This window comes from Carcharhinus amblyrhynchos, chromosome 6 (assembly GCF_965287045.1).
Source record: "Carcharhinus amblyrhynchos chromosome 6, sCarAmb.v2.hapA, whole genome shotgun sequence".
NCBI lineage: Eukaryota > Metazoa > Chordata > Chondrichthyes > Carcharhiniformes > Carcharhinidae > Carcharhinus > Carcharhinus amblyrhynchos.
In genome coordinates this window covers 32,638,063-32,651,637 of record NC_137329.1, presented here as the reverse complement: position 1 = coordinate 32,651,637, position 13,575 = coordinate 32,638,063, and the positions used below count along the sequence as shown (strand labels likewise).

Sequence of the window (13,575 nt, the reverse complement as noted above, 5' to 3'; positions counted from 1 at the left end):
TGAGTGGGCGCATGCGCAGATCTGTCGGCGTGGAAACAGGAAGCGTTGCCAGCTTCCCAATCACAAGCCAACTCAACTGCTGGCCAGCCCCGCAATTCTGCATTGTTGCCCCACTGATGGTTTTTCCCCCAACACGGTCCGATCAGTGGCCTCCCTGACTCACCCTGATGGCCAGCCTCGAGCAAGCAACTGGAGGCTTCAGTCCCAGACCCGTTAATGATATTAAAATGATTATTTACATAATCTTTTCAGCTCGCTGCCAATTTCTGGCACAGAGCTGACGACACCAGAAATCCGGCAGCTGGTGATGCCCGGAGGCCATGGTGTCCAGTGGGAAGCCTGCTAAGTGGCCTCCGCTTAAGTCTCACAGCAGCGCAGTGGGCTAGGACAATCCCCTCCACCCTGATCTCTGATTGCCAATTAAGGTAAGTATTGAAGTATTTTTTTACAAAAGTTTAAACAACCTTTCTCGCCTGATAATTGTATTCCTGGAATTGGTTCAGGAACTATGGTGTTCTGTCATGTATTGATCACTGCTATGTGCAATTCTCATTGTAATATGTTTGACTTAGCAAATTTTCTTTGGAAGAAGGTTGCAAAAGTATATAGTTGCTATCAGTTTGAGTACAGAACTGCATATATGCAAGGTGAAGAGAAAATGAACCTGTATTGCCTGTGATTTGAAGATTGTTTAGTTATAGATCAGATGTTATGTATTTATTCAAGTAGTTATTTAACTTTTTTCTTTTGAAGTTAATTTTGTGTTCATATATATTTTTTCAGTTGCGCAGAATTTGATTTTTTTGCGATTATATTCGCATTTAAACCCTTACCTGGTCTGACATCGGCACACAGCAATGTGGTTGACTCTTAAGTGTCTCCCGCTATGGCCTAGTAAGTCACTGAGCTCGAGAGCATTTAGGGATGGGCAATAAATGCTGGCCTCGCCAGCAATGTCCACGTCCCCTCAAAGAATAAACAAATTCATGACTGCTGAGCTATTCGCAATAAGTTATGCTTGACTCTTAATCCTGCCTGACTCTTTGAGAACAAAGTGGGAAATTTTCTAAAAACGTTAATGTAAACCTGTAAGATTAATCTGTGCGTTTGCTTGTAAATTTCTGATTTTAGGTCAGAAGATCCAATCATAAAGTAGTTTCCCTTCTCTTTTAAGATCCGTAAATCTCCCATGGGTTTTGCTCACTTTTCATTGAAGGATGAATAGTCGTTATGCTGGAAACACCAAATGTATTGTCCTTTTTGGTACCTGCCTTGGGTCAGTGCACTGTGTTCAGAAAGTTTAAATTTCACTTCTGATGTGTGAGTACAGAGGCTGATACCAGTGACGTACCGAGGAAGTGCAACATTGTTAGATGCACTGTCTTTCAAGTAGAACATTGAAATCCTGCCTGCCCTCTTATGTTGAGGTAGAAGATCCCATGGCACAATTTGAAAAAAGCTGTTGTAATTTGGGCTACTATTTACCCCTCAGCTCACGTTACCAGAACTGAGTTTTTGCAAAAATCTGTTGTTCTATTCGCCTTCATTATGAACCGTGACAATACTTCAAAACTCATTCATTGGCTATAAAATACTTTTGATCCTGAAGCCATGAAAGATGCTATATAAATGTTTGCCTTCCTTTCCAACAAGTTCCAATTTCTGTCGGAGTTGAAGCTCTCGTAGATTTTTTTGGCAAAACATGGAACTAAAGATGTGGAAATTTAAATGGAGATTAACCATTGAAACTAATTTCTCCTAATACGTTACTTATTTGTATTTCTCTGCATATTTTCTGTATGGTGGTCTACACAATTATTCATTAGGTGATGCATTGTATCTTAATGCTTTGAGCACACAGTTTTTTGACTGACTTGTTTGTTGGTCTTCCTTTTTCAAGTACTTTAATAGGTTCACAGGCAAATGGACCTTCCAGTTCTAACCTGTTGACAATTCCTAAATCTCGATCTGCATCTTTATCTTTAACATCGCATCATGGACCCAGACGAACAGGTAACAAATCTTTTTCCTAAGAAAAAACATTAGATTTGCTCAGTGCTGCAGCTAACAGGACAGCAAATGTTGGCTAAAAATTGGTTTCTAATTAACAAAATGAACATGCAAAGTTGTGAAATGATCTTCTAATATAAGGCTTGCATCTTCAATATTTAAGCATATAACAAAGATGCATGTATGTATCATCTTGCCCAAGAGGGAATACTGATTATTACATGTCTGTATTACTAAATAAATATGAAAGGTAAAGTTATGACTGCATTAAAAAAACCCAAAGCAAATCCCAAACTTCAGATGATAAATCATTTGATTTGATTTATTATTGTTGCGTGTATTAGTGTACAGTGAAAAGTATATTTCTTGTGTGCTATATAGACAAAGCATATAGTACATAGAGAAGGAAAGAAAAGGGTGCTGAATGTAGTGTTACAGATATAGCTTGGATGAAGAGAAAGATCAGTTTAGTGAGATAGGTCAGTTCAAAAGTTGAAAATGGCAGGGAAGAAGCTGTTCTTGAGTTGGTTGGTATATGACCTCAGACTTTTGTATCTTTTTACCAATGGAAGAAGGTGGAAGAGAGTGTGTCCCGGGTGCGTGGGGTCCTTGATTATGCTGGCTGCTTTTCTGAGGCAGTTGGAAGTACAGACAGAGCCAATGGATGGAAAGAAAGCTGGTTTGCATGGACAGGGCTTCATTCACAACTCTTTGTTTTTTGCGGTCTTGGACAGAGCAGGAGCTATACCAAGCTGTGATACAACCAGAAAAAATGCTTTCTGTGGTGCATCTGTAAAAGTTAGTGAGAGTCATACTGGACATGCCAAATTTCCTTTGCCTCCTGAGAAAGTAGAGGCATTGGTGGGCTTTCTTAACTATAGCGCTGGTGGGGAGGGACCAGGACAGGTTGTTGGTGATCTCAATACTTAGAAACTTGAAGCTCTCAGCCATTTCCACTTCACCTCTGTTAATGTAGGCAGGGTCATGTCTTCCACTACTCTTCCTGAAATCAATGACGATCTCCTTCATTTTGTTGATATTGTCAGTCACGTCAGTTCTCTTGTGGTTTGAAAAATGAAACAAATAATTCCCTTTTGATAATTTCTACCATTCCTTTATTTTGCATGGTATCAGGAAACAGGTTGTTTTAAGTAATCGATATTAGCATTTGTGGATATTAGAAACAAGGCATAGCTGTAAAGAAGTTTAATTTTGAGTCTCTGAATCAAAGGGTTTACATTTTAGATAACTTCATGTAAAACAAAGGTGCCTGCATGTCTGTGGGTTTTGGTCACTTGAAACTCTGCCTACTTTGTAATTAAAAGATCTGTGACGCGATGGTAAACAGATTTTAAAGGAAAAGTCGGTTGTTGCTAAGCAAATAGGGACCACGTTAAGTGAGAAAGAACTTTTTAACTTCAGTTTTAAACTGGACCCAGAAGAAACTGGATGGGACAAGGGAGCTGCAGGGAACAGACTTCCCAAAACGAAGTCCAGGAACCAGTGATTTGGGACAAAAGTTAGTCCCAGGCAGTTAAGATAGAGAAAAAAAGAACAAAACGTTGAGTACGATCCTGTTGAGTGAAGTTAAAGTAAAAAGCCAAGAAAGTGCTCTGAGTTTGGGTAAGATGCAGGAATCAGATTTAAAGTAAGAAGTCAAGTATCTAAACTAAATCAAAAGTTTGGTGACTTAACACAGCCACTGAAGCAGTAATGTTTTGTTGATACGGCTGGCTATCTGACAGATTGTGTGGCAGCTCAAATACGTGTGGCAGTCCAAGGCAGAGGAATACTGAAAGAAGAGATTGAAATCTTGGTAGTGGTGTAGGCATCTGGGAGAAAGCGTTGTTTGGGAGAAGATTCTAAGGAGTGACTTTTTGAGAATGGATTATGGAAGCAGTTTCGAAATCAGAACTCTTACTTGCAGGCACCTTTGTTTTACATGGAGCTATCTAAACTTGATCAGGTTTGCTTCCTATTTCCAACTTCACGTGATCTAGCTCCAACACTCCCTTTCCATTCCTTGATCTCTGTCTCTGTTTCCTGTGATAGACTAACCACCAATATCGAATGGGAATGTGAATGGGATGCTGGCCTTCATAGCGAAGGGGATTGAATATAAAAGTAGGGAGGCCTTGCTGCAGCTGTATAGGGCACTGGTGAGGCCGCAGCTGGACTATTGTGTGCAGTTTTGGTTGCCGCACTTACGCAAGGATATTTTGGCCTTGGAGGGAGTGCAGAGGAGGTTTACTAGGCTGATTCCGGAGTTGAGGGGGTTGAACTATGAGGAGAGGCTGAATAAACTAGGCTTGTACTCGTTAGAGTTTAGAAGAATGAGGGGAGATCTCATTCAGACATATAAGATGTTGAATGGGATGGATAGGATAGAGGTGGAGAGGCTCTTCCCGCTCAGAAAGGACAGTAGGACTAGAGGGCACAGCCTCAAGATAAAGTGGGGGGGGGGGTTTAGAACGGAGTTGAGGAGGAACTTCTTCACTCAAAGGGTGGTGAATCTCTGGAATTCTCTGCCCGTTGAAGTGGTGGAGGCTGCCTCGCTCAATAGTTTTAAGATGCAGGTTGATAGGTTTTTGATAGGCAAGGGGATTAAGGGTTATGGGGAGAGGGCGGGAATGTGGAACTGAGCTACGACAGATCAGCCATGATCTTATTGAATGGCGGGGCAGGCTCGAGGGGCTAGATGGCCTACTCCTGCTCCTATTTCTTATAATGTTCAGTACAAAACTACAAAATCCCACAGCTACCTTTTACTATAGCTTCTTGTGCCTCGATCCCTTGGGACTCTAACACATTCTCCTGGCTTCTTTGCCTCTGTTGCATCTGTTTTGATGATGTCGCCTGCAAAAATAGTGCTTCTGAGAGATCTGCTTTTTTCCCTCAACTGATGTTTCCCCCAACTGTATTTGACACAGCAGAAAGGGCATTCAACCAGGTTTGGCCCATTTCCCGAACCTCCATCCTCACTCTTCCCAGTGAGTGTCATGCACATACTGTGGGAGAGACCACATCCAGAGTGTGAGACAACCAAAGTGAGTGTGGGTGTGAGGAATTTGGAGCTGAGAGGGCATTCGGTGCTTAAGGGCCTCTTTTTGCACTGTAGGATTCTATGATTCTATGCAAAGGGAAACAGATGCTTTTTGCTTTTTCTCCTCGCTTTCTAACTTTTAAATCTTCAGAGACTGGTATAGCCCTGCTGAAATTTTATAAAAAATTAGGAAGAGAGCTAATTGCTAAGTAGTGGGTAAGTATTTCATACTTGTATCAGTTCAAGTTTCAGTAGCCTTTTTTGTGGTTTATTGTTTATAAGGGTTATACTCACTAGTAATGAAGGACCAGGAAAGAGACGCCCTAGACAACTGGATGTAATCTGATACCAAGCACCTTCCACAGATTTAATTTGAAGGGTAAGCCATGGCAGGAGAACTCCAAATTGTAGTGTGCTCCTCATGCTCCATGTAGGAAGATAGGAACATGTTGAGTGGCCAGGGCCACCAGGTATGTAGGAAGCTGCAGTCCCTGAAAGCTCAGGTTTGAGTGGGAGTAATGGCTGGGGACACAGTGAAGCATCTTCGAGGTGGGGAATATTATGGACAGTATGCATAAAAAGGTAGTCGCACTGCAGGCTAAGATTCCCCAGGCAGGAAGGGAATGGATGACCACCAGGCAGAGCAAGAGTGCAGAAATCCTATGTGACTATTCCCCCGAAAAACAGATATACCGCTTTAGATATTGTTGAGGGGAATGATTGCTGAGGGGAAAGCAGCAACATCCAAATTCGTTGCACCAAGGTTGGTTCTGCTGCAGAAGGAAGGAGTAAAAAGTGTGGGAATGCAATAGTTATATAAGATTCAATTGTAGTGGGAATAGATAGGTGTTTATGTGGCTGCAAATGAGACTCCATGATGGCATATTGCCTTTATGGTGGTAGGGTCCAGATGTCTCAAAGGTTACAGGACATTCTGGAGAGAGATGGTGAACAGCCAGTGGTTTTGGTACACATTGGTACCAGTAACATAGGGAAAGAAAGGATGAGGTCCTAGAAGCAGAATAGATGGAGTTAGGAAGAAAGTTAAGAAGTCGGACCTTATAATCTCAGGATTGCTTTCAGTATCATGTGCTAGTCAGATCAGAAATAGCAGGATATTTTGAATGAGTACAAGATGGTGTGAGGGGGAGGATTTCAGATTCCTGGGGGAGTTGGGGCCAGTACAAATTGGATGATTTACATTTGGATAGGATCTGAACTGAAGCCCTGGGGGGAGTATTTGGGAGTGCAGTTGGGGAAGGTTTAAACTGAAATGGCAAGGGGATGGGTACATTTGCAAGGAGTCAGAGGGGAGGGAATCAAGGACAAACCACCCTCCCATCTTAAACAGCCAGTGTTTCGCAGGGACTGCACCACTGCTCCCTTTGGGACAACCTGGTCCACTCATCCACCATGCCCAATTCCTCATCTCCTTCCCTTTGTACCTTCTCTTGCAATCTCACCTCACCTTGCTCCCTTAACCTTAAGGGTTTCATTTCCACTTCCTTGAATTTGGTCTGCTGGACTAAATAGATAGAAATATCTATCTATTTGGCATTAAAAAAAAATAAGCCTGATGCTTCAATGAAGTGGCAAAAAATTTATTCAGAAACAGACACATGAGATTATAGCACTACTTTGTATTGAAAAATAAATGCCATATCCAATATTTTTGATGCCCATCAAAATGGGCGGGGGGGGCAGAATGGCCGTTCAATATGTGAAAACTTCTTAATCAATTTGTCTCACAAATGCGTTTTTTTTCCTTTGGTTGATGTTTGAAAGTGGAGCTGACTAGAAGTTCCCTGCACGAATGTTTGGAAATACAGGTGTTCTTTGTTAATTAAACAAATGCTAAACTTACAGAAAGGCAAGCATCTTCCTTTACCTGAGTGCTGAAAGATACTTCACAGTTCCTTATAAAAACAAGAGCAGGAGTAGTCCAATCAGCTCCTTGAGTACTGCTCTGCCACTTAATAAGAACATGACCTCAACTCTGCCATTTAATAAGAACATAACATCAACCCTGCTTTCCATCTGATCCCATTTCCCTTCATTCTCTTAGAATCCATGAATCTATTGATCTCAGCCTTGAATATAAAAAGAAAGTTGCTAAAGTCTAAGGACTATTGGCTGCTCTCCCTCTTTTTGAGAGGGAGAGCTGACTAATGATACAACCTGAGGATTACCACATCTCAGACGAGAAACAGGTTAAGTAGGTGGGACCTTCATGAATGACCTTAGTCAGTACAGGAGTTGAACCCTATTGACGTTTCTCTGCATCACAAACCATTCAATCAACTGAGATAACCAACCCCCACCCCCTTGAATGTACTCAGCAACTGATCGTCCACAGCTCTTAGGAGCAAAGAATTCCAAAGATAAACAACTGTTTGAGTAAAGGAATTTCTTCTTACCTCAATCCAAATTGATATCCTCTTAAACTGACACAAAGGCCCCTTGCTCTATCCTCACCAACCAGGGAATACAGCATCTACCCTGTAGAGCCTTCTCAGAATTTTGCATGTTTTGGTGAGATAATTTCTCATTCTTCTAAACTCTAAAGGTACTGACCTATTATTTGCAATATCTCCTCATTGGATAACTCTCTCCCATCAATCGATGTGGTGAAGTTTGATTGTAACCATGTTGACAACTATATCCTTCCTTTAAAATCAGAATTGCACATGGTACTCCAGGTATGGTCTCATTATCTACTTTCTTACATTAAACAAATGACCACAGAGTTCCAAATCGGATAGTGTGTGGCTTGGAGGGAAACTTGCAGGTGATAGTGTTCCCATGCATCTGTTGCCCTTCTCTTTCAGTGATAGAGGGCACTGTTTTGCAAGTTGCTGTTGAAGGAGTCTTGTTGCTGCAGTGCACCTTGTGTATGGTACTCAGTGCTGCATTGGAAGGAGTGAACGCTTAAAGTGGTGGATTAGATGACAGTAAAACAGTCTGTTTTGTCCTAGAAAATGTTGAGCTTCTTGTATGTTGTTGGAACTGTACTCATCCTGGCAGGTCAAAAGTATTCCATCACATTGCTGTCTTGTGCCTTGTAGATGAGAGTGTGCAGGGTTTGGGGAGCTTGGAGTTTCTCTGCAGAATTCCCAGAATCGGACCTGTACTTGAGGTCACATGGCTGCTCCAATTTAATTTCTCTTCAGTGATAATCCCCAGGATATTGACAGGGGATTCAGTGATGATGATGTCATTGAATGTCAAGAGATGATGGTCAGATTCACTTGTTGGAGATGGTCATTGCCAGTCACTTGTGTGGTGGGAATGTTACTTACTTCTGAGCCCAAGCCTGAATGTTGTTCTGGCATTGTTGCATATGGGATATGCTGCTGGCTAATGCAATCATCAGTGAATATTCCCACTTCTGACCTTCTGATGGAGGGTAAGTTATTTTTGAAACAGCTGATGGTAATTGTGCTTCCTTTGTGCTAGATGTGACTCCAACCTGTGGAGAATTTTCTAGCAGCCTCCATTAACTTCAGCTCCTTGATGCCATACTCTGTCTCATGCTGCCTTGTTCTCAAGGGTAATCACACTCATTTCACCTCTGGAATTCAGCTTCATCCATGTTTGGATCAAGGCTGTAATGAGGCCAGGAGCTGAGTGACCATGGCATTGCCCAAATTGAGCATCTGTGAGCGGGTTATTCCATGTCAGTGCCACTTGATAGTACTGTCAATGACTTTCTATCACTTAGCTGATGATGTAAAGTAGACTGATAGGGTGGTAGTTGGCCTGGTTGGATTTGTCCTGCTTTTGTGGATCGAACATGGCTGCACAATTTTCCATGTTGTCAAGTAAATGTCAGTTATGTAGCTGAACGGCTTTGCAAGGGGTACAACTCGTTCTGGAACATCTGTCTTCAGTAATCAGACTGAAAAACTCAAAATAATTAATGTTGTTCACCTGGTTCCCTGTCTTTCCTGTATGATTTTTTTGTGTTGTCTATTCTGAAGATAGTCACGAAATACTATTTGAATGTATCTACATTATCCTTATTCTCCATTATAATTTCTCTTCCACCAGCCTCTTACTGTTGAGTTAAATATAGTTAAATATGAGTTAAACATCTTAACCTGTTGAGTTAAATATAGGTGGATCTCTTTTCCAGTGGAGTGTTTATTTCTCAATGGGATGTATGTTGGTTGAGAATTTGTGCAATATTTCCTCAAAGGTTAGCCATTGCTCATCTGCCGTTGTACCTATTAATCTAATTTTCTAATTAATCTTAGCCAACTTGCCCAGCCTAACAGTGCAAATTGCTTTTAACAATTGATATTGTCCAATTTCTATCAATATTAAAATCCCTTTTGGATTATTGCATCGCCTTTGATACAAGCTTCAATAATAATTGGTTTATAATTCATCCAACAGCTTAAGTACTGTTGGTCTCTAAACTGCTCCCAGTGGGGTTGTTTGATTTGCCTTTCTTATCTCCACTCACACTAGTTCTACTCCTTGTTCTCCTGAGCCATGATCATTCCTCACCATGTTCTTTATATCATCCTTTATTATGTTAAACGCTAGGATATTCCAAGCCCCAAAAGGGAACCTTGGAATGTCTGGTCTCGCTGTATGTTGCAATCACAGATTGATTCCAGGGATGAAAGAGCTGTTGTACGAGGAGCTGTTGGATAGTTTGGGTTTGTACTCGCTGGAGTGCAGAAGAATGAGGTGGGGGGAATCTGATTGAGGTATATAAAACGCTAAAGGAGATTGCTAAAGTGGACGTTGAAGAGATGTTCCCCCTTAGGGGCAGTCTACAAGAGATCATAGATATAGAGTGAGAGGAGGAGGTAGGTTCAAAACTGAGATGAGGAGAAACTACTTCTGAGGTTTGTGAATCTGTGGAACTCACTGCCAGATTTCATGGAAGAGAACCAATCAACAGGTTCAAAAAATAAATAGATACGTTTCTGTTGAAAAGCAGGTTAAAGGGCTATGGGGAGCAGACAGGAAAGTTGAGTTGAGACCAGGATAAGATCAGCCATGTTAAATGGTGGAGTGGCCTCAAAGGGCTCAATTGCCAACTCCCGCTCTAATTCCTATGTTCCAATTTGGCATAATATGAGGAAGGATGTAAAGAGCAGTCCTAGACATTTTTGTGATGATTTTAAACAAAATATTCAACAGTAAAACACACAAGGAAAGCAGTTAGAAATTCACTTAACTTTAATGGCTATACACAGTGTAATAGTGTGGCACACTTCAGACATCATCAAGAAGCTGCAGAGTTTGTTAGGAGTGAAAGGTATTTATTGGTAACGAGAGCTATGTACATGAAGTTGCGGCCTTAGGCTGCCTGGAGCACTGATTCAGCCTTTACATGTCAACTATATGGCTGTCAGATGTATTCTAACTGAAAGAATTTCACCATGTGGGGTGATCACTTATTCTCTTCCCATTGGTCCCTCAGACAGGTGACCCACTTAAAGAGACAGACACAACATACATAGCACACGGTATCTTCAAAGTTGCTCTGTTCCAAATCCTTCTATTTTCCTAATCTCAGGGCTAAACCTACCCAAACATTATCCCATAGGTTTTAAACCTATAAGTGAAATCCATCCATACTTATCACACCAAGCACCCATAGCTTTTGGGGTAGGGAAAATTGGCTTCTGGAATATGTTTTCCCTTGGCATACATGTAGGGAGTAGACCTACCTTGCTGCTGTGGGCTACGACCTCAAAACAGCTTTCTTGCATAGGGTGAATTTGCTTCTGATGTACTCTTTTTCCATTTGATCTTCCTTTATCTGAACTAATCTTCACACAAGTCACTCTTAATTCACTTTCGTTAAATGAGTTCACTTTGTAAAATGCAAGTGTGGCATTTTGTATTAAACTTTTACCACCTTTACTTTAAATTTTGACACTCTATTCTCTGTTGTTATTAACCTACCTTAAGTAAATTATTTACGGCTAGACTAATCAGCATAAAAAATTTTGAGTTTCATCAACTCAGCCAACCTGTCTTCCTACAATTTCCATTTTAAAATAGTTGTTGTTCTTTAAACATATAACCACCAGAACATATGTTCTGGGGTGGGGGGGCAGGTGTGGTTGGTGGTAGTGCTCCATGGGCAGTGGTAGCCTGTGCCCCTGACACAGCTCAAGGGGCAAAGTGCCCACGCCCAGAGGCAACTTGGCATGGCTTATTGGAGACGGGTCCTAGGGGGCAGGTCCTGATGGGGGCGGTAGGTTTGGGTTGGGATGGGGGGGAATGACGGGGGGTGCGGTTCCTGCTGCCAGCCTGCATTGGGATCAATGGGGACAGGAGGGAGGCCTGTGTAAAGGCTCACTGACTTCAGTCTCCCAGGCGGGAATAGTCACCACCCCTGAACTTCAGTGATATTCACGCTAGTGGCCTCTGCTTTGCACAGAATGTAGGAGATTCTAGTCTGAACTCGCACTGAAAAAAAGCGTGAATTATTCCTGTTTTCCCATGAGTTCAATACTTTGAATTTTTTTCAGAGTATTCCGCCCCTTGTCTATGTTGTTGATTCCTAAGCCACCATGGTAACTATATCCTTCTTTCCTACTCCATGTTTTTTGTGCCAGTTGCAGAGTATGCCTTTAAGCCTTGCACCAAGTCGACAGAAAAACCTTTGGAACTCCTGGCTGCAGTTGCACAAAACAGCATTTATTTCCATGACTCTGTTCCCCTTTCTGCTCTCTCTATTTCAGTGTACGATGGCGCCGTACTCAGTTTGCGCAGCCATGCTGCAGATGTTATCCTCAGCCACACAGGTAGCAACAATCATGTATCTGTTGGAGGAAGGCAGTGATTGAAGCTCCCTGACCAACAATCCAGACATGTCTTACTTCCTAATGCAAGGGGTGTGAGTGTGTGTGTCTGTCTTGTGGATTAAAGTGCCCAGGTAACTTTCCCCTTCCCTGCTGCCCCACAATGTCTGCACCTCAGACTCCAGCTGAGCTTGATTTATTTGTTGGAAGAAGTTCAGTCTGTGTTCTGTTTTGGAACTGATTCCAAGTTCCCTGAGTTGGCAGTGATCTTCATAGTGCTTCTCTGGTCTAAGAAGTCAATTTCAAAATTCTACATGTACTCGTAAAAGATGAGGCTGTAAGATGCTATTCCATTTTTCTGTTTCATTTTTATATCTCTAGCATTTTTTATCATCTATTTTTGACTGCTTTGAATAATTGTGAAAAGCTCTAATTTTCTTGATTGTTATAGCTACCAATTTTGAACCATGTTCTTGAATGGTTACAAATGCTTGGATTTATTCTGGCTTGTACTTGATCCAGAATAATTAGAAAATGAAACTGGTGAAGCATAAGGCATTTGTATGGTTTGTTTTTAAAAATTCTGTGAAGACAGAATAAATTTGCCATTACTGATGATATAGCCTGCTGCCTTTGTACTAAATGCCATCTGTTTTGGCTGTTGGAGAATACAAAAGGTTGCAGTATTTTTAGTAATCATTCATCTGTGCTATAGTTGGAAGCAGCGGTGCATCCTGCCACACAGTGTTGAAGTGTGTATTTACACCGCCAATCTCCCATGCTGCTAAGAATTTCAGTTGTGTAGAAATAACAGCTGGAGGCCTCACGGTTTTGCAGGAAAAGGAGGGAAAAATGGATGAAAGATGGGTAATCTTGCTGCACACTTATCCCTTTTAATTAATAGTTCAAAAAAGCATTGTTAGATTGCTAGAATTAGGTTGTTTTCCTGACTACTACTATCGGCAAGTATAGCAGATAAAAAAGATGAAAAGATAATTCAGAGTGATTCAGCTTCATTCTGACAATATTAAATGTTTCAAAGATGAGTATTTATGATATGGTATTGATTAAATTGTAAAATTCTTCATTGTTCCAGGTACTTCTCCTAGTCTCAGTCCTGTGAATTCCCCAATTCATGGACCTGGGGCATTGACGGGTTTTAACCGCTCTCCGGTAGAGTTTCCTGACACAGCTGACATACTGACCAAACCCAGGGTGACTCTGCATAAACCAATTGGATATACGCACAGTTCTCCAGATTTTCAACAATCTTTTAGAATGTCAAGCAGTGTTCTCTGCAGCAGGTACGCAATATATTATTGAATGCATGAACAAAGCTAAGTGTGGGATTCAAATCAAAGAACAAAGAACAACACAGCACGGGAAACAGGCCCTTCGGCCCAACGAGCCCGCGCCGCCGTCCCACTGTCTCAGTGTCCTATTCGTGATTTTAGTCTACGCCTAATGTGCGAGGATCAGGGAGGTCCAATTTAGGGACAATTTAGTACCCAATCAATCAGCCTAAAAGCACATCTTTGGGGATGTGGGAGGAAACCGGAGCACCCGGAGGAAACCCACGCAACCACGGGGAGAACGTGCAAACTCCCACAGACACAGGCCCAAATCCATGTGTCCGCACAGCAACAGAGATAGTCTCTGAGCTGTCATGTTGCCCTCGAGATGGTCCAGTTTAAGCACACTAACGACATGAAGCAATAGGCAACTCCCGAAGCAACGTCCAAGAGCAGC

The 13,575-nt window shown here is 41.8% G+C and overlaps 1 protein-coding gene across 3 annotated transcripts in view; it reads left to right on the top strand.

Moving 5' to 3' along the window:
- The window catches only part of pde3b (phosphodiesterase 3B), a 222,405-nt gene that overhangs the window by 181,479 nt on the left and 27,351 nt on the right, over window positions 1–13,575 (top strand). For all 3 annotated transcript variants that reach the window (XM_080190157.1, XM_080190156.1, XM_080190155.1), the window contains exons 5-6: window positions 1,901–2,013; window positions 12,923–13,130. In XM_080190157.1, the coding sequence (XP_080046283.1) occupies window positions 1,901–2,013; window positions 12,923–13,130 (321 nt within the window). The remainder of the gene's footprint in view (window positions 1–1,900; window positions 2,014–12,922; window positions 13,131–13,575) is intronic.